General features: G+C 33.5%; 1 protein-coding gene across 11 annotated transcripts; it reads right to left on the bottom strand.

Annotated features, from left to right (window-relative positions):
- Nucleotides 1-195: 195 nt before the first annotated feature.
- Mbs (Myosin binding subunit) lies at nucleotides 196-27,968 on the bottom strand. 11 transcript variants are annotated; one of them, XM_013323865.1, is made up of 19 exons: nucleotides 27,616-27,966; nucleotides 20,187-20,317; nucleotides 18,376-18,497; nucleotides 17,669-17,817; nucleotides 17,143-17,298; nucleotides 16,424-16,598; nucleotides 14,703-14,772; nucleotides 13,745-13,915; nucleotides 12,437-12,517; nucleotides 11,679-11,777; nucleotides 10,414-10,642; nucleotides 9,748-9,912; nucleotides 8,065-8,188; nucleotides 7,534-7,709; nucleotides 6,420-6,485; nucleotides 3,702-3,851; nucleotides 3,020-3,103; nucleotides 2,750-2,845; nucleotides 395-482 (listed from the first exon to the last, which is right to left on the bottom strand). In XM_013323865.1, exons 1-18 carry the CDS (start codon nucleotides 27,853-27,855, stop codon nucleotides 2,750-2,752), a joined length of 2,484 nt encoding a protein of 827 aa, XP_013179319.1. In that variant the 5' UTR covers nucleotides 27,856-27,966; the 3' UTR covers nucleotides 395-482. The 11 variants fall into 11 exon arrangements, with proteins under 11 accessions (XP_013179322.1, XP_013179323.1, XP_013179319.1 ...); XM_013323867.1 differs by having other exon boundaries at nucleotides 7,534-7,706; XM_013323866.1 differs by having other exon boundaries at nucleotides 8,065-8,185.

Genomic DNA, 27,968 nt, shown 5'->3' with positions numbered 1-27,968 from the left:
ATTGATTACCTAATTTTTTTTGTACACATCTTCAAAAAAGATACGGACAAACAAATTCATATAAGAAAGTATGAAAGAAAAATAAGATAGATACAAAAGAATACAAAGATTTAATTACATTTAACAAGAAAAAATATAATTCATGATATAAAAACCAATCACCATTGCCAACTGTACAAAATTTTAAACATTTAACACTCAATAAATTTTCACTTTAAAATTATTCTTCAACATGCATTATATTCATAAAACTATAACTAAAAACACATTATAAATACCTAAGGGGTAATATTTACATGTTAAAATAGGACTGCGTAGCACATATTGTGTTCTTGTGCCGTGCTTCATTCTGCTGCGGGGCGCGTGGCGGGAGATGTTGCGATGGAAAGAGAGCCTCATTTTGACAACTTGCTTATGACTCGGATAAGGGCTGAGTTCTCGTCTCTCAAGCGCTGAGTCTCCACTTGTAGCAAGGTCAAATTCTGAAAATACAATTATACAAATTATCTACTATACAGAATTAATTAATCAAATTTTATAACTTCAATTATAGTACAAGAGTACTCGGAGATATTAATATCAAACATATTTAATTCAACATTTAAGACAAACAACATTTATTTATTAAAAATAAAATGTTTGCATATTATCAGTATATAGAAAACAAATTGTATTATTTTTGTTATTTTGAAAGCATATCAAAATCGTAAGTTTATATTAAGACGTACATATCTTAGATACAACTATTTACATGTCTTTTGATTTAAAAAAAAATAAAAATTGGACATAGAGTACTTCGAAGTGAATAAAATGCTTTTACTTAAATAAATTTTAAAGTTATGATAACAGTAATAAATAAATTTCTCTTATAAAATGTCTGTTTCAAAGTGTTTGGGCAATTTGCTGAGAGTTGATCGTTGTCAGCATAAAACATTCCAAGATCTTTTTTGGCTTAATACAACAGATTACCTGATACTTTATATAAAATAAATGAATGACATTACAACGTATTAAAAATAAAAAATATAATGTGGAAATAGTAACATACTATACTATTGAACATTCTTAATTATTTGTTGCCGCTTAAATATAAATTTTAGATATATGTGTAATAAAAATAAATACGACAAGTAAAGGTCCTATTATGATCTTATATTTTATTAATTCGATGAGTGTTATAACATAGCAATTGAAAACATACGTAAAAATTAATGGACACATCTGACGAACTTGAGTTATTAAAATTTATGTACGGATGTTTAATCTGATTTATAAGTCGTATAAATCTATTATCTTTGAAATTCACTACCGAAAACAGTTGTATTGATAAATATTATGTTCCGCGATAATCGTTCATAGGATATAAAATGTTTAGAATGTTGCCAGAAAGATCACATGCAGCTCATGAGTGGCAACACGATGGGTCACGGGACCAAGGGAACTGATGAGTATTTATTGATTTCCTTTATTTTTATATTAATTAATGAGGTGTTAAAAAGCTGACTCCATATTTTACAGCATACGACAAGTAATAGTTAATGTAAAAACCTTAAAAAAGTTCAAAATCCTAATGACTATGATAAGCACATCTTCAAATATTTCTTTGAATCATTAAGTCAATTTAAGCTGGTACTTCTAGAAAATACCATATTGCATGTATTTAAGACTCTCATAAACGGAGTAAATAAAGATGCAAAAAATTAGGGTTCTTTAAAAAATTGACAATTTAAATAACTGTTATGTCGAAATTCAAGAATGACTCTTGTAATAAAATTGACAAAGACAAATTGAATTTTCAATTAACATAAAGTTATGACTAGAAAATTTTACATTCAAACAAATATTGAATTCGAACGTCTGTTAATACAAAGCATTCGTAGACGTAACCAAATCAAAATGTAACCGTAGAATTCGACTGACACTTATAAATACATGTTGTAGTCTCTGTTTTGTCAAAGAGAATGAAAGGGACAGCAATATGTATTGATACAGGTATCGAAAAGCATTCGAAATCCACAGAAATATAGTTATGTAGGCACAACGCAGCGAGTAGCAGGTCCGTTACATGTAGCCGGGAGGAGCCGGGATGCGCCGGGATAAGTGTTGTGTTCAAGGCGTGTGTTGTCACGCGTGACGTCACAACGAAAAGTAGCGAGCATTACCAACTTTCCGTCTTCAGGTGAAAGACGTAGTTCAGGATTTTAAGGTGTATTCAGTGTTAACAAACTCATCTTGGAGAGTAAAAAAATTCTAAATGCAGTTTTGTGTCGGAAAAAAATTGTTTCTTGTATACAGTATAAATTTTTGATAAGTATTAATGTGTAGTTTTATATATTTTTATAGAGACAATTTGTTGTTGGTAGTGCGCACGTGGTGAGTACCCGCGAGGCTGCGGCGCCGGCGCCGAGGTGGCCGTGAACACACACGTGTATGCTGCAGGCACGTAACAAAGCATGCGCGCGTCACTCGGTTAATGTATCGGTGGCTGGGGTCTCGGGGAGGGGGCACAGCGCACGCCCCCCGGTGCGGTCAACGGTCGAGGCTTTGTTCATAATCTTACGACATACAAGTATCCAGTTTCACTCTTGTCAGATCTTGTAATACGTAATAACAAGTAACATATTAGTTAAATGTTTGATATAAATAAAAAAGAAAAGAGAAGTGTGAACTAGCCAAGGACCATGACCGTCGGCCGAGTGGTCGCCGCCGTCGCCGCTGAGCGGTTGTTGTCAATCGAACACATTTTTACCTATTTAGCGGAGTTGGTCAATTTGCTCACGACCCGCGTTAAGGCACGATTCTCAGCTCTCAGCCTTTCGTTCTCGGCTTTAAGTTTTTGCAATTGCTATAAAACGAATATCAATATTACAACTCCTTATAGCCATGCGACCGCTTTAACGCCATTTCGATATACATTTTGCGAAAACTATGTCAGTTTGGTACATACAAATGGTCATTTAAAATGTTACATTGAAATCTAAGGACCGTTTTATGTGTCTTAGAGAAGATTATGCCTTACCTTCAATTCTTCTTCCATTTCGGACAACTTCCGGATCATTGCCCGTTTTTCTCTCTTCTCAATTTCAGACATATTTGCGTTACGCTGCGAAAGTCCTTCAAATAAGGGGCAGATTACTTTTGCAAAAGCAATAATACTACAATGTGCAAATTAATTTACACATTTAAATAAGCCTTTAAAGCGTAAAAAACAAACATAATGAGAGGATAGAGATGCAAAGCAGAAACTTGCGCCAATCAATCAACGCGCAATGCGTAAATGAATAATATAATTAGTTAAGCGGTGGGCGAGAATTAGTCAAATGTTTTAAAATAGGGTCACATCTGTTATAATACACGCTCATAATCAAGACTTCTTAAATATGTAATACTATTTTATTCATGACATTTCTATTTTGAATAAAATACAAGAACATATGAAAGAAAATGGTGGTATATCCAAGATGAAATTTTTTGATACTTCCAGAGGGAGTCGAAATACGGAAAATAAACGTTTTGACTTAAATTATTTTTTCTTAAATATAAACTTCATTAGCATTAGTTTAAATGTTGTATATAATTTTGCTTCTTTAAAAAAAAATAACATATATTTCCAGTATTTTGACTACATTCCCTGAAGAGGACACCAACTTATCCCATCTTGTATATAACACCACAGTAAATTTGGCAACCTTTGGTAATACCTTCTCGTATTCTTTTACTAAAGCTTCAGAATCCACAAGTTTGGTTTCGCTGATGGACAGCTGCACCTGTAGTCGTTTCACTTCGACCATGGCATCCTCGTATAACTTTTTGTAATCTAGGTTTTCTTCGCTCCGTTCCTCCGTATTTGACTGTAATGGTACGAAACATTTCGTGTTAATAAACTAAACAAGATACGATTCAGTATACCAAGTATATACAGTGGTGCTAAAATAAGAAAAACATCGCATTGTATTTTTTGCATTCTTATAAAGAATTGTTCAAAAGAAGTTACTAATATTTATAAGTTATAAACAATCTGATTTTCTTCAACAACTGATACAATGTTGATGAATGATAAACATACACAATATCCTTCTGAAGCTACAGAGTTGAGACTCAAGGAACGCGAGTCAAGAGTGGCGGCTGAGTCGAGAGATGTGAGCGATCGTGAACGTTCTTTACTAAGGCCACGGTCTCTGGTAGCCGAGCGAGATTTCCGCTCCGGTCTCACAGGTGCTACGTCTGAAGTGTCCAATTGTTCCTGTGCCTTCGGCGGAGGAATACTTTTCACTTTGAAGTTCTTTTGACTAGCTAATATTTTTTTGTCTAATTTTTTCAGGACCGGTGTCATTAAGTTCAATGATCCTAATGTAGCACTACTCAAGTATACTCCGCCGTATCCCGAACTGGTGCCACCGTATATTCCCAGACTGGATGGTCGGCCGAGACCGACCGTATACGGATTGTAATTCCTATACGCACTAGCCGTGTAGGAATTGGAATAATTGTTCGAGTAGGGGCGATATTGACTTGAGACCATTGAGCCGAGTACGCTCGGAGATGACCCATAGCTTGAATTCAATCCCCTCTGCCGCGAAGTATATCTATCATGCTTTCGATTCATTTTCACTCACATCCCGCATAAACGCGAAAAATCAGTCACAAATAAGACTACGGGCGAACGGTACGCGATATGAGAACACACTGAATGTTTTTCAAGTTCTTATAAATCTATGCGGTGTGGAAATGTTGTAGACGCCCACGCCAAACACAGGTCTGTGAAACTGTGTGGGAGATGCCCATGACGCTACGGATGATATTGAAATGGATGCTTTCTCATCAACAGTAATCCGTCTGACGCGAGGAAAACATTCCAAATGCGTAATTAAACGCCCCGTTCTTTGCAATTTAATGCTCCAATATTAGATATTCATGAATTGCATTTAAATACTGTTTTAATTCTTATTAAATAATCTCGCGATCTATAAAATGAAATAACTCTAAAGGTTTTGATCCCAAATTCAATAAAATTTCTGTTCTAAATCCAAGTAAATTTTGTGCTAAATTGCAGTAGCACGTAATGCTTTTTGTCTTTGGGTCGGCGACGAAAATAAAATCTATTTTCAAGTTTACACAGATTCCCGTTCAGTATACAGCGTGACCCAAATACTGATTTGTTTGGTCCCGTCTAATGTACATGACTGGAATTCTAAACCACACTATATCTGCTCACGGATATCTATGTATATGATTTAGTTATGTCAAAAAATAAATATCAAAGTTTTTATGTCTCTGCGTTTCCAAATCACTGCACAGATTTTAATAAAACACTTGAATATTACCGTTATTAATATTAAGACTAAAGCTATTCACGCGAACTGAAGCGGATTTCTTCTAAGTATTGCGAGATATTTTTAATACCAAAAGCAGGAGACCAGTAATGAGATGCTGAGTTAATTTTATCAGAACCGTACTCGGATCTATACATACTACATAACTACATGTATACTACATACATGCTACAGTAAGTTTTAAATGGTAATTTTAATAAAGCTTAAACTCGATATGAATCGGAACCTAAGTGAAAGTATTATACACATTATAAGAAGAAAGCTACTATAATTTTAAGATAAAATAATACAAAGAAAGAATGAAGAGGAGTAAGACGCGTAGACTGCGTCACTCGGCCATGTGTTCAGTAAGATGGGCCGTCATCGACCGATATACGCGCTACAGTTTGATCATTCTCAGAATTCATTTATAACATCAATCAGTTAGTCACGACTAGACAGGTATAAACATTAACATTGATATTGTTCTGATAGTATATAGATTTTAACAACAAATAGACAAATAGATAAATCAATTGTAAATATAAACAAATGTACTTGAAATGTTCGCGGTTGACGTACGAATTTATGGGTCATTTAGTATACAGTACCGATTGGATTCAAGCCAATATGTCAATTTTGGATTGTAACTGTTACATATTACTGTTGTTTTGCTCATTAAGAAAATGTCTTGTATTAACTTAACGACTTTTAAAAAGATTTAAATACGTTCTGGCTGTCTCAACGTCATCTTTGTTTATTGCAAATGAATACTAATATTTATATTACTGAATGACTTAATAAATAATATTAAAGTATTTTTTAGTAGAAAACTGAAACTGATTAATCGATGATAGATATTCATAATATACACTAAAGTGTTATTATTCCATAATTATTTATTATTTTTCCATTAAAAAATCACGTTTTTAAATTGCCATTGCGATCTTTAAATTGAATCAATTAAGACCAGTTGAAAATATCGCAGATAAGCAAAAATAAACATTACTGTTTACAAGAAAGACGTTACTTTCGACGTATGGAAAACAGTTTATCTTTCACAGTAATAAATCAACAAAAAGAGTATAACAACATCAAAACACTTACTGGTTCGTTTTTATCACCATTTTCCTCGTCCCCATCGCCGCCTGCACCTCGATCATTAGTTAAGTCCTAAAGAAATTCAATATTGTACAAAACAAAGTCAGTGTAAACATTTTTTTTAGTTAACAAACTAAAGATGAATCTCAAATCCATCATTTAAATTACAAGTGTTATTGAAATCGGACATGTAGGGTTTAGTACTCTGGTTGAGTTTTCTACGTTAAAAAAATATATGTTTAATCCATATTAAATTTACAATCTTAAACATAATTTTTGCGATCACTAGCTAAGAAAACACAAGAATCATTTTTTTAATTAAGTTACTACACTTTTTCCTGTTACGCCAAACGTCGTAAATTTAAAAATATTTGCCAATAGCAACTTTTTAAACTACGTGATCAATTGATTTTTAGCTTTATTTGCAACTACTTTTGCTTACAAACGTAAGGATTTACTGAATATACAAATATTCTTTGAAGACCATAGCAAAAATGGGACCTGTTCTTACGTCAGTTATGTGTTATTTATTAACTAATCTTGGCAAATATCCAGCGAACATTTTTCGAGTCGTGTTACAATATTACATCGTCTTCTAAGAACTTTTTTTTAAACAATTTCTTAAAAACAATCTGTATACGCATCATGTGATTTCTCGTCAAAATAAACATGTCGTCATGCAGCGTAAAACTGAGATATATTTTATTACTGTACTCTTTCCTTATAAATCTCGAAATTTGGATAAGAACTTTGAAAAAAAAAACTAAATTAATTATTTAAAATTGTGCTGGTATTGTATATTTCAAATATGCAAGCAGATCGAATCGTCGCACGAGTCGCTGCGCAGAACACAATGCTGCATAAAACACCAAGGGGTTAGGCAAAGTGCATTGACTTCGAAGCGATTCCATAATGTATGGAACTGATGGGCGACAATCACGTGGCTTATCGAAAGTTATTCTCCGTTCTATGTATTTTTGAAGTTCGTTATGGAATCGCTTCGAAGCGAATGCATTTTGTCTAGCCCCGAAGATATGACGAGGCGTATTAGGGTAAGAAGAAAGGATCAGCGTACAGCATGAAATCAGTTGTTAAAATGATTTAAACATTCAATACTTACTTCAAAGTCTACTTGTCCGACACCAGTTGAGCGGCGTTTCGACCGGCGACGGCGATGTATCACGTTTTGTGCCGCCTGAGTAGCGGGCGAGGAGATGGTGCATGACCCGAGATCGCTGCTCAAAGACAAGCACTCCGTAACCTCGTTCTCTCTTTTCTCCGTCTCTTTGTCGTCTTCTTGCAAAATACAAATAAACATTAAAGCATCTAATTTTTATTGAAGCACACATTTTATAGAAACAGGTCGACGATTAATTTAAACCATCTTTTCACTGGACTTAAATTTTCTTTTATACTTATTTATACGATGACTAGTAATATTATAAATCCGAATGTTTAGATGGATGTATGTTTGTTTGATGATATCACTAGAACGGCTGAACGGATCTCAATGAAATTTGGCATACACATAGAGCATAGTCTGAAACACAGAGTCGCGGTTGACAGCTAGTACTTTTAAAATTTTATTGTATAACTGCGTGACTAAAGGGTATTATATCAAAGATGTACCCATTTTATTTCTATGTATTACCTGTTCTGTTCAGTGACTTTGAAGTACTAGGTGCCGTCGTCCGGCGCACAAATACTGTGGCCTCAGCTGCGGCTTGAGGTGCCCCTGTTGATGTCGCCTTCACCGTAGTCGTCTCACCGTCCTCCTCCATTTACAAAAAAAGTCAAGTTAAATAATTTTTATGTACACCCCAAAACATTTTTGATTTATTTATTTCCATGTTTTAGAATGCAACCACATCAAACCGCCAGGCGAATGTTCTGACTGACAAAATTAATTTTTGCGTGATGTGGACAGACCTTTAAACATTGTAGTGAATATTTAAATGTCCACCAGCAACAATACAACTGTGGTGAATCATGTTGGTGAGTAGTGATTGGGAACAATTATATATAAAAGATTCGATTCAATATTAACAAGTTACATAACTTTTTGTTGCTGTTATTTAGTAGAAATAAAACTGTATTACAGTTAAATATCACTCACTACAAATTTTATTATCACAAGGTGTGGTGAGACATGTAGGTTAATTCATTCATTCATTTACAAGAACAACATGCGCATGAAAATATAAGTTAAACAGTCAAATTCGATTCAGCCATTAGGAAAATCATAGCTTGTACCAAAATTAAACATTACCACAACATACCACATGCGAACTCGACCTCATAATGATATCAATCATCAAACAATCATTTAATTTTGCAAACAAATAATTTAAAATAGATTTTTAGACAAAATAGAAGAAATGAACTAAAATAGCTATCAAAGAATATAATATAGAATTCAGTACACAACAAAAGTTGCACAGTGCAGTAATAATGTTATAATGCCTAATGAAACACGCTGAAACAGCTTTACGATAACCACGAGCTAATGACACAATCAAACACGACTATCAAATGCTACAGGAATGTAAATCAATCATTAAATGCAGTTATTAAATTTAAAAAAAAACATAATAATTTGTCGGTTTATCTGCCTTTGAGAAAGTTATCTGATGTGTTACATTAGTCATTATTATAAAGACACAGCTATTTATTTAGTGCTCTCTCTCTGTCTCTCTCTCTCTCTGTCTCTCTCTCTCTGTCTCTCTCTCTCTCTTCGGAGCCAAATAAAATCGCGAAAATTAAAATTAAATACAAACTAAGAATTCAAAACCATTTGCTATATGTTTATTAAAGCAATTGATAGTCGTGTTCCATACATACATACGGATATCATAGTACATATACATATTTATATTGGTAGTCATTAATAAATGGAAAATAAGTTTTCACTTTATTATTATAGTCTGAATATAATTCAATCTAAACAACCTTTTTGTTCTTACAGTCCCATTTTAAGGTGTTTTAGAAGGATTCGTTAAATACCGCACAGGAGTTTGCATCACCATCCAAGTATGAGACTCAAAAGAGTTGCGTAAAAATGAAATGGAGAAAATAAATACTACGAAACTTCGGTAAGCTTTTACCCGCCGCAAAAGTTACATTTTGCATGACAATTTTGACCTTAAACGCGATAGGCAACGCAGCTATATAGTTATACGAGTACTATGAATGTTTATGACTGCAAGGTTAAAATCGTTGTGCAAAACCTAACGTTATACGGCATACGTTTGTTTAAAAATGTGAATATGAAAAATATATATGACGTATGATATCCGAATGATACGTGATGCGATAATTTGAGTGGTCTAAAGACCTTGTAGGCGGGGTCGAGGCGCAGCCGCCACGAGGGGCGACGGTCGCCATGCGCGGCGATCGTTGCCGCGGCTGTGGCGGACGCGGTGGCGGAAGCTGGGGCAGAGGCGCACGCCAACGCCACGCTACATGCTACCGCCACATCGCCGGCGGCCCTCGCGCCTCTCTATACAGCGATACATCGAGTGGGACAAAAGTAACCAAAAAAACGATGCTTTGCACTTTTAAATCTTTTCAATACCAAATGATCCAAGTCATACCTATACTATTGACTCTACATGAATAATGAGAATAATAAATAACCATCAAAGGTATACGAATAAATATTTGCCTCGATTTGAGTAGTAATTATGAAGAGAAAAAGAATATCTATTTAGTGGCTTTTGAAATTCTAATAGGCAGTCCAATTTTAAAATCTATAACCAAAAACTACAAACATCAAATTTTAAACAAATTTAAGACAAAACTTACAATATTTGGGCAACATCTCATATTGATGTATTAAATTAAACCGAATCAGATAAAGACAACATAATAATTAAACACAATGATATTTAAATATGAATACACATATTTACAAAATAAAGGGAAGGGAAACAAAAGGTTAAAACTAAGAATACTATATATATTAACTGTACAAAATAATTGCAAATGGTAGAAAACTTACCATGTCGGTATCTTCAATAATAACAGTACTGTCAGATTTTTGTGATTGGCTCGCGCTTGACGTTGAGGCTTCAGGTGTCGCATTATTTTTATTTTTCACAAGTTGCTCTGCCGATTTTATCTCATCCAGTGTGACCCCTTGCGTGGAACGTCGTGTTTCGCGCACACGTTTCGCATGCGCCTTTCTTTGGGTTTCACTCTCATCATCTCGCACAGGCGGCACGAACGTCCTTAAAAAATCATTCATATAGTACTTACAAAATATAAATCGCAAAAATCACACGTGTGTGTCAAACATAAACCATGCACACGTTAATAATTCTTCAACACTGAAAATACAACAAGAAATGTCATGCACTTCTACGCCTATAAAGTCGATGAAATACGCAAATTATAAACGGATAAGCAAACATTAAAATAAGCTCTACAAAAAAAAAACACACAAATATTAACTTGAACACGGATCTACAAACTGTCTACCTCGAATGGTAATTCTATGTCAGTTTATAGCAGAAATTTATATAAAAGATTAAAATATTTACATAATAAGCGATTTAAGCTTTGTAAATCAAATAATGTACATTTTTACACCTTTTATAATTAAAATTAATGCAATTTTTTTTATGAAGCATGAACCATTACACCTAACTCATCGGAGAAGAATGCGAATGGCACTGTCAAACTGTCGGATTGACAAGTTAAACGAAAATGTTGGACTTCACATGTATTATATCACATTAAATTTATGTGAACAATAACCTTACTTAGGAGCGTCGGTGGCTCAGTGGATAAGCACTTGACTTGCAAGCTTCAGGTCTTGGGTTCGAATCCCGCCATGTACCAATGTGTTTTTCGATTTCCGATTTACATATGTACATTTATCCGACGTTCTTACGGTGAAGGAAAATATCGTGATGCAACCTGCACATATCTGAGAAGAAATTCAAAGATATGCGTGAAGTCAACCAACCCGCACTTGGCCAGCGTGGTTGACTATGGCCTAATCACCCTTAACTTAGGGTAGGCTCCAAGTCCCTCGGTGGGAGCGTATAGTGAGCTGATGATGAATAACCTTACTATATACAACTGTAAGTTCTCTCTGTGTTTGTATAGTATTTTCTCATTACTGGAGGTAAGCTAATTATTAAATTTAGATGATTTACAAAGCAAAAATGTTATATGAAATGAATTTGAAATTCTAATGCGGTGTATATAGCAAAAACTGTTCGTGTTCAAGTAAATAAAAATCATCAATAGCGTTGGTACTTGAAGAAATTCTTGAATATGTTGCCTGGCGATAGTTTAGTTGGCGTGGTTGTACTCGGGGTCGATTCGCTAGTGTTTGATTCAACGCTCTCTGGTGAGCTGTCATATACAATAACTAATTAAAACCTAATTACCATAAGAACTAAATCCAAATTCTATGCTTAAAATACTCATAAACAATCCAATACATATTCTGATCAAGAAAGAAAAGTGCACTAAAAGATATACCATTTAATAACTTGTATAAATAGATCCCAAAATCACCGGAAAATTAGGGATGAAATTTTGATAGGGTATTCAGAACTATTTAACAAAATTTTGTGCAACTACTTACTATACCAATACATGCATCGAAATGTGTAAAACTAGTATGCGTTTGCGCACTAATATGTAAGAATTTATCGATCCATCATTTAAATTAAGATACGCCTTTTGTAAGACGTCTGTTGTTGTTGTCCTATGTCTAAATAGATATAAATTTTCTAAGATACATAATGTACTGAACGTACTAATGAGAACATTATCATGACAACAATTTTACATTAAAGTTGTTTCAAAAGTAACGATATGGATTAATTATTTTACTGTAAAAATCAAAGTTCACCTCGGGAACTTTTAGTAACACAAAAACATCTCCAAATATTTTGTATACATTTCACATGAAAATTACTATATCGCTACTTTTGAAAAACTAGGTAAATGAAAGAAACTTTTTCTTTATTGAGGTATTTTTAGTAAAGACAGAGTCAGGGACTTACTTCCTCCTGATCGTCACGTAGGAGGCGTCGAATCGCGGGTTGCTGGTATTGGTAGCCGCCGAATCACTCTTTTCCTTGTTACTATTGATAAACAGAAAGAATAACACATCATTTATGACGACAAAAGTACTGAATATTTTGATGATACTAGTTATATCTGAATTTGGATTGAAATATGTCACTAAGTTATTTGTAACTGTATTTTAGTTATCAAACACGTCGGCGGTTTGGCGGACAGGTGTAGCGGGACGTAAATGGATTCGGGGTTGTGAGGGAAGCGGGGGATGTGAGGGAGGCGGGGGATGTAAGGGAGGCGGTACTTCACTATACGTGGTGATATTGAACCGCCAAAAAGTTTGGAACGAATAATATCTAGCCTAAAAAATATTTTGATATAAATTATATATATCAAATCGAAATAAATATTTATAAAAAAAGTCAGACAAGTTAAATTAAATAATAAATTGCTTCTTTACTAGTCATTTTCGTCAAATTATTTTTCGTATGAGCTAGAATCAATTCTTGAAATTTGTACTCTTTTTTCGTTCATTTATATAAATTTAGATTATCTACATTTCAAAATAAATTACAATGAGAAAAGGCACAATAATCTAACGTTATAAGGATCAAGGAGAAGAATGCATGTTTTAAGAATAATTATATATCTACAAAAATTATAATATGTTAGTAGTTATGTGTAATGTTTTAGTTAATGTATTAAAATTGATGTCGTACTGTGACCAATGATCTTAATTTACACATAAGATGTATGCAGCTTGCACTCATACAGCAGATTTCATTTATAACCAACACCTACATTTGTTATCACCAAATACATGTATTAAGTTTTTGTTATTACACGGTAATTAAGTAGGTAAGAATAAATTTTAAAAATCTGTTATTTGCGTTATTGTCATCTCCCCCTCCTTATCGCTTTGTAGGTGTCGCCGGTGCACCAGATCTTTGCCTTTGTCATTTAGTTCACTACTCCTTAACGTCACTTCACTCACATCATCCATCCATCGCTTCATTGTTCAACCCCTATTCCAAACCCAACCATTACATACATTATATCCCCATCTTTTTTAAATGTACATGTCGCATGAAATTCTTCCCACCTCATACTATGATCATATCATGCTGACAATTTTTACTTTATTCCCACCTATTAATGACTATCGTTTGATGATGACCACGAAATTTTAGTCGTCACATCGTTGTTATAATTGAAATACACTGTATTGGGTATTTTAAGACTAAATAATTGATTCGTTGGTCGCAGCATATTGCAATAAGATAGCGCGGCACCTGTTTTGGACGTCCTTGTTAGTATGCCCTGCCGAGCTGTTAATTTTGGTAGGTTTTCTTTTAACTTCGATGGATGACGAAGGCAGCCGAGACTGCGGCGACATGGGCGGTATGGATGAACACGATGATGCTTTAACGTGTTCAGTCACGTTGCGGTAACGCTGAGAGAAGCTGTTCGCATACATACAACCACTTTACCCTAAAACTTCACCGTACTAACACTTGTATTAATACATAATGTCATCCCTTACAGTCAAACAAGGATATCAGAGTTGGTAAGCGAGACTGTGGGTCATAAAAAATGACGAAAAATAAACATAACTGACAGAAACAGTACGAAAAGGATCTAGTGACTCTTATTAGTAGTTGAAAGGGGGCGCTAGTGAGCTGTCGTAGTTTAGTTTGACTTATTTTCACCGGGTCAGATATCCTTGTAGGTTTTTATATTCTCTGTGACTAAAAAAAAGACTACAATACGTATTAATACAAGTGTCATTGTAGTCAAAAGCCTCAGTTACGTTGACTCTCCCACATTATTTGATAGGAAATTGATGCTAGAAAATATTATTATATCTACAATGTGTTTATAAAACGGTTTAAATAGAATATTCTAATTTATAATTTCCTAAAAGAATTTTCAATGCTTTTGAGCAAAGTGCATAAATGTCTAACATATTTAAAATTCGTACAATCACAAGATGACCAAATAGCCCTCAAGATCGTAATCCTATTCCTACTATTAAAGATATTCTAAACTTTATGAAATATGAATTTAATTACACAAAGGTAAGTTTTTTAATTAAAGTTCTGTTCCATGCATGCATATAATACAAGTATTATTCGAGAAAATTGTATGCCAGAAGTAATAAATCTGTTAGTTGTGATAAACTTCCGATTCATTAGGGTGAGTGTTTTCCCCATGGATTTTTACAAATATTATTATAAAGCCGGTACTAACCTCTTATCGGTTTCAAAACTGTGCGTGCGTCTTAAAGCGACATGGTTGTTCGCAGCAGTGTTATGTACTCCTGAAATAACATGGAATATTTTTATTATTTAATGACACATAATTTTACAATCAAGAAATACAATCAAAATATTACTTATTACTAATATTATAAATGTCAATGTTTGGATGAATTTATGGATGGATTAATATTTGTAAGAAGGCATCTGCAGAAAGACTATATCTCGATGAATTCGGCACATATATAAGATATATTCCAGAAGAAAACACAGAGTACTAAAGTTTTTTTTTATTCCGCGCGGATGGTATAGCAGGCGACAGGTTTAAAATACTACAGCCAGCTTAGAAATTATTTAATTAAGCAGTGTATGTTTAGTCTTCAGTGGCTCAGTTATTAACCGCCTGGCCGGGTCGGACCGTTATCTAAAACATTCAAGTTTGATCCTCGCCATGAACTAATGTGTTTTTCGATTTACAACCGTACATTTACCCGATGTTCTTACGGTAAAGGAAAACATCGTGAGGCAACCTGCACATAGCTGCGAAGAGATACAAAGGATATGTGTGAAGTCAACCCACACTGGCATTGTTGACTATGGCCTAATGAACTTTAAATTGGGTAAGTTCCGAGCCTCTTGATTGCTGAGGATTCCTCATTAAGCAGAAAAATGGGTTATCATTTGCCACTAATGTTTAATGTACTCAACATAACAAATCATTTCAAATTGTCAAAATCAATTTCCTAGAACACTATTATATGCGTCATCATCTAATGATTTCATGCACTACTTTATAAAACACATTATATTATATGCTTACACAATTCAGAATTAAATAACATTATTAAATATTTTTATAACCACATGAAGACGAACACAAATTTGTTACGTTTCTTTTTTATAAATCGACAAACACATACTACACATTCAATAACTACCATTGTTGGACAACCCAAAAATATAAAGATTACATATTTTTAGTACTACTCATGCTAATAGGATCCATTTATAATTTAAAAAAAAACTAAAGTTGATTTAAATATAAATTTCACAAAACGCAAACGTTGAGTTGCGCCTGGAATAATTAGCAATAATTGTATTTTTATTTTTTCTACAAATGTCTGCGAAATTCTGATAATACCGCATTGCATGCCTTAAGTCAGTGGTCAATGCAGTTTAACGAGTATGTTGGAAATGTCTTGATATCAGTCAACAGTTATGGTCCATCACCACATAATAATTCCTATAAAGATCCTTTTTAGTAATAATAATGTCCTTTCCATTTAGACCTCTGCACCAATACTATTTTCGCATGTCTACTTACTCTGTACTTTTTTAGCCCTAACATTTTTGAGACGAACGCAAGGAGGTGCTGGATTGTTGAAATTTTTTTTTGGTGCCACTTTTGCCCTCCCTGCGCCTGGTAGTAATGAACAATGTTAATATTTATGATGGTGAATAATGTATTCTTAACCACGGAATTTTGAAATGTTAATATACAGTGTACATAGCAAAACATATAATAAACCTTTATAATTGTGAAAACATGAAGGCATTGTTGAGAAATAGGTTTAGAAATGTGAAATTATTTTACTAATATGAAAATTATAATAAGAAAGAAAAAAAAAGAATACCAAGCATAGGTTTGCAGGCTGATTGCTTTGGGGTAGTTAGGTATTAGTATATTTGTATATAGGAATACGTCAATTGTACCGTTAACAAAGCCCTCCGATGTTGTTTCGTCAGTAGGATTTGGTGTGACACGCCTTAAGCTGCCAGCCCTTGTCCTGGTGTTTTCTCCAAGAAGCAACTTGCGACGAGCAGTAACCGCTGCTTCTCTCAACCAGGTGGAGATTTTGGGGTCCACTACTTCGACACAGGTTTGTCCCTACGATTGGATACAATGATTAGCAATTAAAACAATATGATTTCTATAGTGAACTTCACATATTTTATATAGATAATTCAATAATTAGTACTTTAATTAATAAGTTTCATGTATATGTGACATTTCCTGTGCATCATTTACTTCTATTATACACAAAATAATTCTCATTGAAGGTGTCAAGTGAGCAATTGGTTCAATTAATTTAAGTTGTCCCACAGGGTCACCACACTATTTTGGTCTCCAACGGCAAAATGTCCTTAATTAAGATCAATTGTAGTTTTTTTTAGGAAAAAAGATCTTTTTAATTTAAGTTTACTATCAAGGAATCAGAAAGAAGCAAATGAAATGCAGATATTAACAAATATGTATATAAAATAATAAAAACCTATTTACATTTACACTTTAAAAGTAAGGAGGTTTCTTCTTCTTCTTCTTGAGGTGCCTCTCCGACTAACGAAGGAGGCTTAGATCAGCAGAAAAATATTTAGGTTCTCTGTATTTCTGTTCAAACTGTAAGTTTTAACTTTAAGAAATAATTACTTACTGAATAGTTCTTGATATCAAGTTTAGCACCATGATTTATTAAAAGGGCCGCCACTTCCTTCTGTCCCCACAGTGCTGCAGCATGCAGTGGGGTCCATCCCTCGTAATCAATGCAGTTTGCATCGATCTTGCAATCTTCCAATAGGGTTTTAGCTACCTGTAAAAAAATTTCATATTTCACACTAACCGGCATCAGACTTGAGAATGATTTTTCAAGAAACCTGAAATACTTTCTCATTTGTTTGTTTATCTTTTTATAGACATTTATGGATTGAATTAAGTATATTCTCGTTATAAATGGACGGAAATCAACGGAACGCTGACATAATTTTTTTTAACATTAAACCCGTTTACCATCATTATTAAGATTTATTATTTTTTGAGTATATTCATAAAACAAATCAAACTGATTTGTTTTATGAATATACTCAAACTGTTTTGCCCTAAAGCTGATTTTATCAGCATCATCCGTTCCACGTCGCTATACTATTTCATCTTGAAAAGTTATAAAGTAAAATCATACTCACTTCTAAGTAACCTTTAGCTGCAGCTACGTGCAAGGGAGTTCCTCCAGTTTTCGGATCACGTACTTCGACATACCCATTTTTTGCCCATTGCCTCGCGTCCGTCAACAGAGCTGTCGACTCGGCTTTACGGCATTTGTCACAATCAATACCTTAAAACAAATTTAATAATACTGTAAAATAATAATGTCTTACTAATATTACAAACCAGGTGTCGCCCGCGACTCCGTCCGCTTGGATATATAAAAAAAACTTAGTGTAGCCCACCCATCCATCCATCCACATCAAATCCATCTAAACATTCGCATTTATAATATAAGTAAGTTAAATAAAAAACAGCTCTTCAAGGCATAAATTCGAAAAAAAAATGAATAAATAGCATCCTATGTCCGTCTCCTGGCTCTAAGCTCACCAATTTAAAGCCATATCGGTAAAGCCGTTCTTGAGTTATAAATAGTGTAACTAACACGACTTTCTTTTATATATATATATATATATATATATATATATATATATATATATATATATATATATATATATATATATATATATATAATATGCCAAAGTTTAGATGGATGGAGTCTATCATCACATTATGTTTTTTTTTCAATTTGCTGTTCGCGTTGTTATCTTTGCCTATTACTTACTACTTTGTCAGATTGTGACATAAACAAAATTACTAAGATAAACGTATTTGTATGGTACGATACCTTGCGACTCTATTGCTTGCCTAAGCAGTTGGCGCATGCTTTCTGGTATTTCCGCAAGATCTATAGGCAGCTCTCCATCATAATTTACTGCAGCCACGTCCGATCCGTTCTCAATCAAGAACCTGAAAAAAATATATTGATTTTATCAATCACTTTAGAAAAATATTTTCTCAAAGAGTTTAAAGTAAGTCATTGATTATATATTTGTTTGCTAAGGGTTTTCTTAAGGCCCCCTTTCCACTTAAACACATGCAAGCTAATCTGGTTTGAGTGACGACTATATCGATGAGCAATATATGTACATACTAGAGATTGCCCTCGACTTGGTGCGCGCGGAATTTAAGAAAAGTAGTGAATGAAATAGTTATTTATCTGTTCTGAAAAGTATTAATGTCAATTTTAAAGTGCTTAATTCTGCTAAAGGAATAGATCAGAGGTTTTTACAGTCTTTGTCTACGTAGTTATAGATGCCCCTTCTGCTTTGCAAAATTTCAAGTCTCTAGACCTTGTATCTATGCTAAGAAAAACATTTGTGGGTACGTACTAAAACCCCCATTTTTAGACATTTAGAGGTCAAATTAGAAAAAAACTTGATAGACGTAGTTGCGTTAGTCTAAAACACGTTCATCTCAATTTTGACGTTTAAAACATAAAATTTGTAAAAAGCCCGAGGGTCGTAGTTAATGATTTGTGTTGAAAAGCATTAATCTCAAATTTCATGGAATTCCATCCAAGGAATAACGTTGCCTCACTACAATCTTTGGCCCTCCATTTTGGACCTTTAGGAGATGTATTTCGTAAAATCCCTTCTTACTGGACGCCTACATGGTAACAGAAACCTCTGTGAAAAATGTCAAGTCTCTAGACGTTTTGGGTGTGCGTACCCACAGCTGGTGCTTATGCCTAGCTATTACGCACTTACAGAAAAATGCCTTGTTCCTAGCAAATATATAAATAACGCATTTTTAAAAACTGTCGACCATTCGCGTATCCAAGATATTTTATAAACGTTTTAGACTTTTGTATTCATAATTGATTGAAAAATTAAAAAATAAATATGCATATTATTGTTTTACTAATAAAATAAATACGAAAGTGTGAATGGGAATATGCATATTTAATACGTAACTCAGAATCTGAAGTAAGATTGTATTTGCTTTATTATACTTTACATCTAAAAAAAACGGTTTTTATATAATTATTCAACAAGTCCGCAAAGAAATACAAAAACACAGTTTTTTCTACAATAAAAGGAAGCTTATGAAATATATATTTTAAATATTTTCTAAATCTTTCAAAAGAACCCTTGACCACCCGTTAAATATAATGTCAGCGTTAGTGAACATCACCAATGTGATATGGATTTGAAGTAGTCTCCACATCGAGTCTACGACATGCATGATTGCAAGCCAATGATTATAAACGATAGGCCAATTCGAATAAAAGTAAAACCTTTAACTATTGTGACAAACGGAGAAAGAAAAATTGCATCTCTGTAAAGTTTGACACACAGAAATTTGTATTTTATTTATCAAGACACATTTTTATTAGCGCTCAGGTTCACCTCATTAGTATGTATACTATACATCTCAATTTATAAATATCTGCGGTACAAAGTTACGAATTAAATAAAGATTATTATTATCCATGCAATAATTCTGTAGCATATACTGCTCTGCCACGTAACAATATTTGCTATATGTAAGCGTTTGAGATAGGAGTGTTGCCAGGTTTTTTATTAAAAAAGTAAACAACAACAAGTAACACAGTATACCTTGTAATATAGTACATTCGCTTGTAGCAATAGTTACCTCGCTATGCTGTCGATTCCGCAAGACGCTGTGGCGTGTAAGGGAGTCCAGCCCTCATTGTCACGCCGGTTGACATCTGCGCCGTGGCTCACCAGAAACTCCACCATATCCATGTTATCATCAATGCACGCCTGAAAAATTGTGCTTTAAAATAAATCTCAGTCAAAAATTGTACACTTTTATTTTACAATATTCAGCAGAGGTCGAATCCTTTCATTTGCTACCCATGTTGAAGAATTTTGCAAAAATATGTCATTGAGTTTCAGCAGCCATTTTGGATTTTTCATAGCGTAACGTGCTCTGTTCGTCAGGCTCTTTCATTTGATGTCTATATTGGCGCTTACATAATTATATCCAATATTTTGTAATGACGTCGATGACTAGTTATAAAAAATTCCATTGCAATTGCATTGCAAAATGCCAGCAGTACGAAAAGTGTTTATCAAATTTTTAGAAAAATCATACAACAGGAGTAGATTAAATTTTCGTTGTATGATTTGTACAAGATAGATTACAAATAGTACATAAACAAACATAGTCGATAAGCAAGCTTACAGTAGGAAAAGTTTCGCTAATAGTTTTATTGCCATCGCTTTTTGCTTTACAACTTTTATTAAGCAAGCATCACACACATCTTTACTTCGCAATACACATAGTTAGCACAAATGCAATTATTATTACTATACGATCGACAGAAGTATAATTCTAATAATGAGATAGTAAGTCATATGCCCAGCCACTATATTCACTTGTTATGTATAAATATTCTATCATATAATTTAATTCAATTGAAGTTGACAGTGATAGGTATATACGTTCACTTTTACCTCATCTAATCCCAGACATACAGTGTAATTTAAATATTACCTTAAAACTTTATCAAACATCAAAAAAAGTGTAAAAAACATAGCTGACAAGCTTTAAATCGTAAAAACATTTTTTGTGTGAATAAACGTTATTAATGATGTATGTGTAAAAGTTTATTTTGTCCATTAATTATAGCCAAGAGACAACTGCTGTTGGACATATGCTAAAGCAAAAAACTAATCGAATTAATATTTTTGCGCAAAGACTTCGGCTTTAAACTAACATCAATTATTTCGCTTAACCGTAATCGCTATCTCATCATAGTTTTGGAGATATATTAACTACTGAGCGCGCTAGCAAAAACATTCGCAAAGCTTTCCTATTTAAACAAATGTCGCAACACAAAAATCTAGGGTGTAGGATTTTGTCTGTTAATAGGACTTAACATCCTAAATACCTTTTGTGGTCATGGATTCAATCTATCATTATGATAAAGAGAAAGTAAGCTAATAGCCAACTAACATTGGAAATATCGACGGAAGGTACGCAAATTGACATAAGAGTAAAATAGATTTAAGAATCATCAAGGCGCGCTTCCACTGTGCAGGAAACCACGGACAACCGCGCTACACGTACCGTCGATTTTGTATAGTCCGTCGGATCCGTAATTATTTCTGATAAATTAATGCGAGGTGCATATCTGTCTGTGTTTAGTCATCGGACAGTCCGAGTCCATCCACATAATCACGCAGGTGCAAACGGCCCAAAATCAGTTTCCGACGCTTGGCATAAGTAAGTCAGGTTAAAATGGAAAAGTAGGTATGGCTTAAAAAGAAGCTAAAAAGAGGTGAAATTTACGACAATAGTATAATATAGCTTATATTTTTCCTCCGTTTAAAAAAAACGAGAGAAAACAAGCCATATCTTGAATTAGAATAAAATGAATGACATTTTGTCTGTGTTCTTGTTTTCTCTTCGATTTTTATAAATTAAAATGAACGTTTATATTTTTTCCGTGGATGCATTTATTAACCATTGATAGGTTTTTGATGAAAGTTTGGCAAGGTGTTCTGAAAATGGTTGAGGGGGGGTTTCTATACCAAAAATAGATTAAACAATAAAAACAAAAATGTTCTTCCCACATATTGCATTACGCGCACGCCGTGCTCGGCGAGGTAAGCAAAAAATTCGCAATTGCAACAAGATACTTCACATAAATTTTTGTTAAAAGATACAATTTTTAATAGATATGAAATTATTTTTAAAGAAGGTTGAAAATGGGTTAAAAATGCTACTTTAGATAAGTAAAAACGGTTCGAGATCGATGATCTTGTTTAGACGAAATTTCGGAATAGCTAAAATATATTTTCTGCTTTTAGTTGGTTGTTGTTGGTTATAGAGGGTCGGTGGCTAAGGGGTTAAGCACTTGACTTGCAATCTGCAGGTTCTGGGTTCGAATCCCGCCATTTACCATTGTGTTTTCGATTTTCGATTTACATCTGTACATTTATCCGAAGTTTTTACGATGAAGGAAAACATCGTGATGCAACCTGCACATGTATGCAAAAAGATTCAAAGGTATGTATGAAGTCAACCAACCCCCGCACCCGATTTTGTTGTTGTCCAAAGTTTTGTTCTAAATAGTTAAACGCGTTGTTGCTACAATAGCATTTATAGGCAGTTGTAAAAGAGATTTTACATAAATTAGTAATTTCACTAGCAATATTAGAAACAATAGACAAACTGTGAACTTATCAGATTAACAAAGTGAAGTCATTTTGTAACCGCGTAAAATGTCAATACGTATTTATTTTCATAAGTTTTTATTTTAAAGTTGACATGAAAGATAGGTATAAGGTAGAGAAGAAAATAGTTTGAAAGGATATCTCTTAATTTTTATATTTTTCATCACTTTAATAATCTAGTAAAATTATAAGCAGACGATGTTAATAGTTAGTGATATATACAAAAGTACGTTACACATTCCCATTCATTATCAAAGCAGCCGGATACAGGCATTGCACTTTGTACATAACACAATGGGCTCACAAAATTAGTGCACTTTTCTATAAAGTAAATTGTTGTCATGATTGTGACAAAATAAGCTAAAGGCATTTTTTTTAATCAACATCATGTGAACCTTAATCTTTACCTATTATAATATATTAATATCTAAAATACCTATTAAAGTTTACATTAGTCGTTATAATTTTTTTTAAATATCAGCTTACTATTTTTTTTCGCATTAAACCTATAATACTTTTATAAACCTGGTGATAACCGTAAACGTACTCATTTATATCCAGGTGGACGTCGTCTGCTACTCGGTTTTATCCGAACTATCTAAATATAGTGGTGCTAATATTTGAAAACATTTTCTCATCCTTATTTTCCAAATAAAAACTGTCTACTACACCTTTCGTAGGGTCTATGTCAACAATAACACTAAAATAAAACGACGCGTGTGCATCCTGATGCTCTCAATATCAAAGAATCGCCGCTATGTATCACATGACCTCGAAAAATGTTGCCCGCCTATTTGTAAATTTATACGACGCTCATCATTCAGCAATACGTCATTCCTCAGGCAAAATATTTGGGTCGGTCAATGACATCATCAAACTTCGGATTTAGGCAACGTGTTTAGATGTTAGGACAATAATTGGGGCGTTCCCATTATGCCGGCTGTCAGTTACGACTTCTCTAAAAACAGGTCACTGGAAAGCAGTAACGAGAAATATCAAATTCTTGACCAGTAGCAGAATTTTATCTATCAATATAGAATAGCATTTCATGTTGATCAAATTAAAAAAATAACAATCCCAGTTAAAAAATATACATTTAAAAGTGTCGCATACTAAGCACTAAGTACCTAATTAATAAATAAAACAAAAATAAGCGGAAAATTAATCGATCTAATTTTAAAGTGTATGCAATAGTTAAAGGATGAGTTAAATACAGCGCAATATAAATACAATTATAATAATACAAAGCGCGGTAGAGAGCGAAAACAAAACGCATCCGCGATCAAAACCTGCCAAAATAAATTGAATAGGTATTGCGAAACCCGGTCCTGTGTTTACTTTGCTCGTATTAATACAAATCTACAGAATAACATTCGAGTGTGGAAAATTTAAATTCATCAACCATTATAAATTCGAGGGCATGTCTTAATCACCATCTGTCACTCTTCATATTCGAATTTACGCTCCATTTTGTAAATATTTCTCTTATTAGCACGGTAGCATAAGCGAATTAGTCATGACGTTTAGCAGCGATTAACGTCCCCAACGTTATTTCTAAGGTTAAGTTTCAAATTCTCACGATGTAAATTGATAGTTTATTGACAAGGCCTGGCATACGTTTCATTGACTCATTATCGAGATAACCTAAATTTGCAGGACAATTAAAAACTTATTAAAACCAAAACATTCCACCGAAAACTATATAGATAGTAAAGTGTATATACAAGACTATATTTTTCTAGATTATTTCACCAATTGATTGTGCATTGTGTAGATTTCAAACTAAGCAATAAAGCTCAGTACTTAGTACATAGAAACAACAAAGCGACCGTTTAAAAGCTATACAATCGTGTTTATGGAACCGAGAGTGTGTAATGTCAATATTATCTTAGGCAATGGAGTATTCAATTCTTTCCTGTATGCATGAGAATATAATACAAAGCGTCGATGTAGTGTATCAAGTTCAATGTATAAAGCAAATGTTGACATACGCGAATATTAAACTATTAGTATCGATGTTCTACATATATCTCCCAATTAAAAGATACCCCCCTTATTGCTCGTGACATTATTTAAAACGAAAACTTTTTACTTCACGAATTTGATATACTCGTAAGTAATGTGTGTTATATCGGTACTATAGGCCATCCAAAGATAACGGTCGAGTCATATTAATTATCTTTATTGTGTCTCATTAATATTTCCTGCGGGCGGTAACATTGAGATTTCTAGGGATTACGTCTCCCGAGCAGTGTATCCATTTAACGTTCAAGTATTTAAGTCTAGTTTAAGAATGACAATTGTGTTTTAAAAGCTATAACAAGATTAAAATAACCTGAAGTATACCATTATGTTTTTGTAATTATTATTGGAAACTTACATTTTTATTAAATATCGTCATAGATAAACAGCGTTACTAATCCAGTACACCTCAGCCATCTAGACAATCGATAGATCACACGCGGCATATTTACGGCGAAACTCACTAACAGATCCTTAATTTTAATTTAATTACTTATCATAGAAAGTAGTAACTATACAAATATATCAGTGGCCCACAAATCAGATTTTTCTATTGCTATTGCAAACTTTAAAACGATTTATCGCAAAATCAGCTGGAAATGTATACAAATGTATGGAATGTAACCGACTCTGAGATGGTTAGTTTCCGTTTCGGATAGCGCCGTAGACGTAGACAGTCAGGTTCTAATTCTGTACTAGTGACCGAACTGGCGAAACTCCCATGCAACCAAATTACAATTGCGCAACCCAAGAATTCAATGGCGGCATAAATATGACGGATTACTTTGCCTGTTACTTCAGCGTAAAGTGAAACAAAAATCAACGAAACATTTATTTCCTACCATATTTATTACGCATATAATTTTAAGATAACAAGAAACCTATGCGATATTCAAGATCATGTTATACGACATTTATGCAGAGTTAAAAATAGGTACATGAAAAAAAACTATTTCGTGGAAACCGTAATTTTGCCGGGATAAAAAGTAGCCTATGCCCTATTCCAGACTATCTATATTTTATGATCAATGCCATAGTTTATCCAAATCCATTAACGCGTTTTATATACTTTCGCATTTATATAATAAACTACTTAAATACCAACATTTTTATTCTCTTATATAATTTTAATTTGGCAAACGATTTTGCCACAAAATATTCAGTTAAGGTAACATTAGTATATACAGAAAATATACAAAACATTACAGAACCAGATGAGCTTGTACCACGAAAAAATTAAAAATATCAATACTTGGACTCAGAATGCTTTGCAATGTCCCAACGGCCTTAAAATTGTTTGTCAGGCTTGTTGTGCTAGATTTTTTTAGTAAAAAACTCATCAATCATCAACCTGCCTTCATCCTTATGAAAGGTTGGCATGGTATGTACTACTCCTCCATACATCTCTATCAGTCATCATATCTAAATCTACCCCCTTTTTATGCATTTTGTCTTTTTCATACATTCCGACTATACTTTCTATGGTCTTCCACCATCTTTGTAGCCATCCACATTCAATCTCCTTACTTTTTACTTTAAATGATCATCATCCTTATCTATAACATGTCCAAAACATGCTAACCTTTCGCTCCTCACTTTCTTGACCAGTGGCGCTACTTTAAACTTTGTCTAAAAAACACATTCTTAACTTTATCCTTTCTTGACACACTACACATAAATCTTAGCATACGCATTTCAGCTACATGCAATCATCTTTCATCCGAGACCTTGGATGCACAACATTCAGATCAATAATACAACAGATCTTACAATGTAGATCTGACCCTTAAGCTTTCCTGGTATTCTTGGATCTCAAGTCCAGTGACCTGTCGCAATTTTATCCATTTATTCAACTTTTCACACTGGGTCAACACCACCATAATATTAGATGAGTACACTGAAGTACTTAAAATCAGCGCAGGTTAGTAAAAACCTATGGATAGATGTGTTTTTTAAAATTATTTCTGAGTTTTGTTAATTCATTGTCATTGCTTGACCCTAGATGTAACAAGCAAGTGTTAATATGTAAGTCATTTTTTAAAGTACCCAACAACAAAATTATTTATGGCCAAGCCCAATAACTGACTGTCAAACCATTTAAAATTATCTATGTTGTTTCTTAATAAATTCAATCAATTTGCTTCAGACTTAACCATTCTTAGTAAATGCAAAAGTAAACATAAATTAAAATTTAGGAAGTGCACAAAATTTTTGTACACTCATATACAATGTAAAAACTTTATGACGGTGATCAGAATTTATGTAAATTAAAATCAGTTTTTGAAGGTATCCAACAAAGACATTACATAAATAATCAGAACTATATATATAGATACAGTAAGTAGATGTTTTTAATAAAGCAGTAATGATTGTTTGAAATTAAAAATGTTTAAGAATAGAAATACAAAATAATTGCCTAACAAATAGTATTGTTATTAATGAAATGATAAATTAAAAATTGCAACATGAAATTATTTTTTTGGACCTAATTAACAAGATATTTTTTTCCACAAAGTTTTGATGCACATCTAACATAGAATATTATTTAGCTGTTTAAAATCTACAACCCTAACTTCTAAGGCATGAATATTTCTGCTCTACATGGATATACAAGTCTGAAATACTGTCTAGAAATCTTCACTTATGCATGCTTCAAATCTACCTTCAAAGTGGAGTCCTACAGAGATAGTCCACTTTCTATATATTTTCTAATATAATCAGTTATTACAATGCAAAGGTTAGTGATAAACCTGTAGCCCTCATAATCTCTTGCAGCATATGTTACATTACAGTAATATGACATACATGTTTATTTGCTATTTCTACCATAAAAAAGTAGTAGTAATGGTACTTACTTGATGCAAGGCCGTAAGGCCGTCTACATTTGGAGTATTGATGTCAGCGCCCTTGTTCAACAGTCTTAGAATTTCTTCCTTATCTCCAGCTTTACACGCTGCTAGAAATACGGTGCCAGTGGTAAATTGTATCTTAGCAGCGTGTCTGGGATTAGGGGACTGTTTGTTTGTGTCCGATTCCTGCCACCTTTTTAATTGTTCGGCTCTTTTAAATAGAGCTGATGACGATCGTGTATCCATGTTTTCAGCAGAAAAGCACTTGACACTCAATACACTACGGTTCGAGCGTGGCAGCCATTACGAGAATAACAAAGAGTATGTAACTACTTCGTAGCAAGAGTCGGGACTTAGAA

Source organism: Papilio xuthus, unplaced genomic scaffold (assembly GCF_000836235.2).
Source record: "Papilio xuthus unplaced genomic scaffold, Pxut_1.1 DF825017.1, whole genome shotgun sequence".
Lineage (NCBI taxonomy): Eukaryota > Metazoa > Arthropoda > Insecta > Lepidoptera > Papilionidae > Papilio > Papilio xuthus.
The sequence above is the reverse complement of the archived record's forward strand: the minus strand, read 5'-3'. Positions and strand labels throughout refer to the sequence as shown.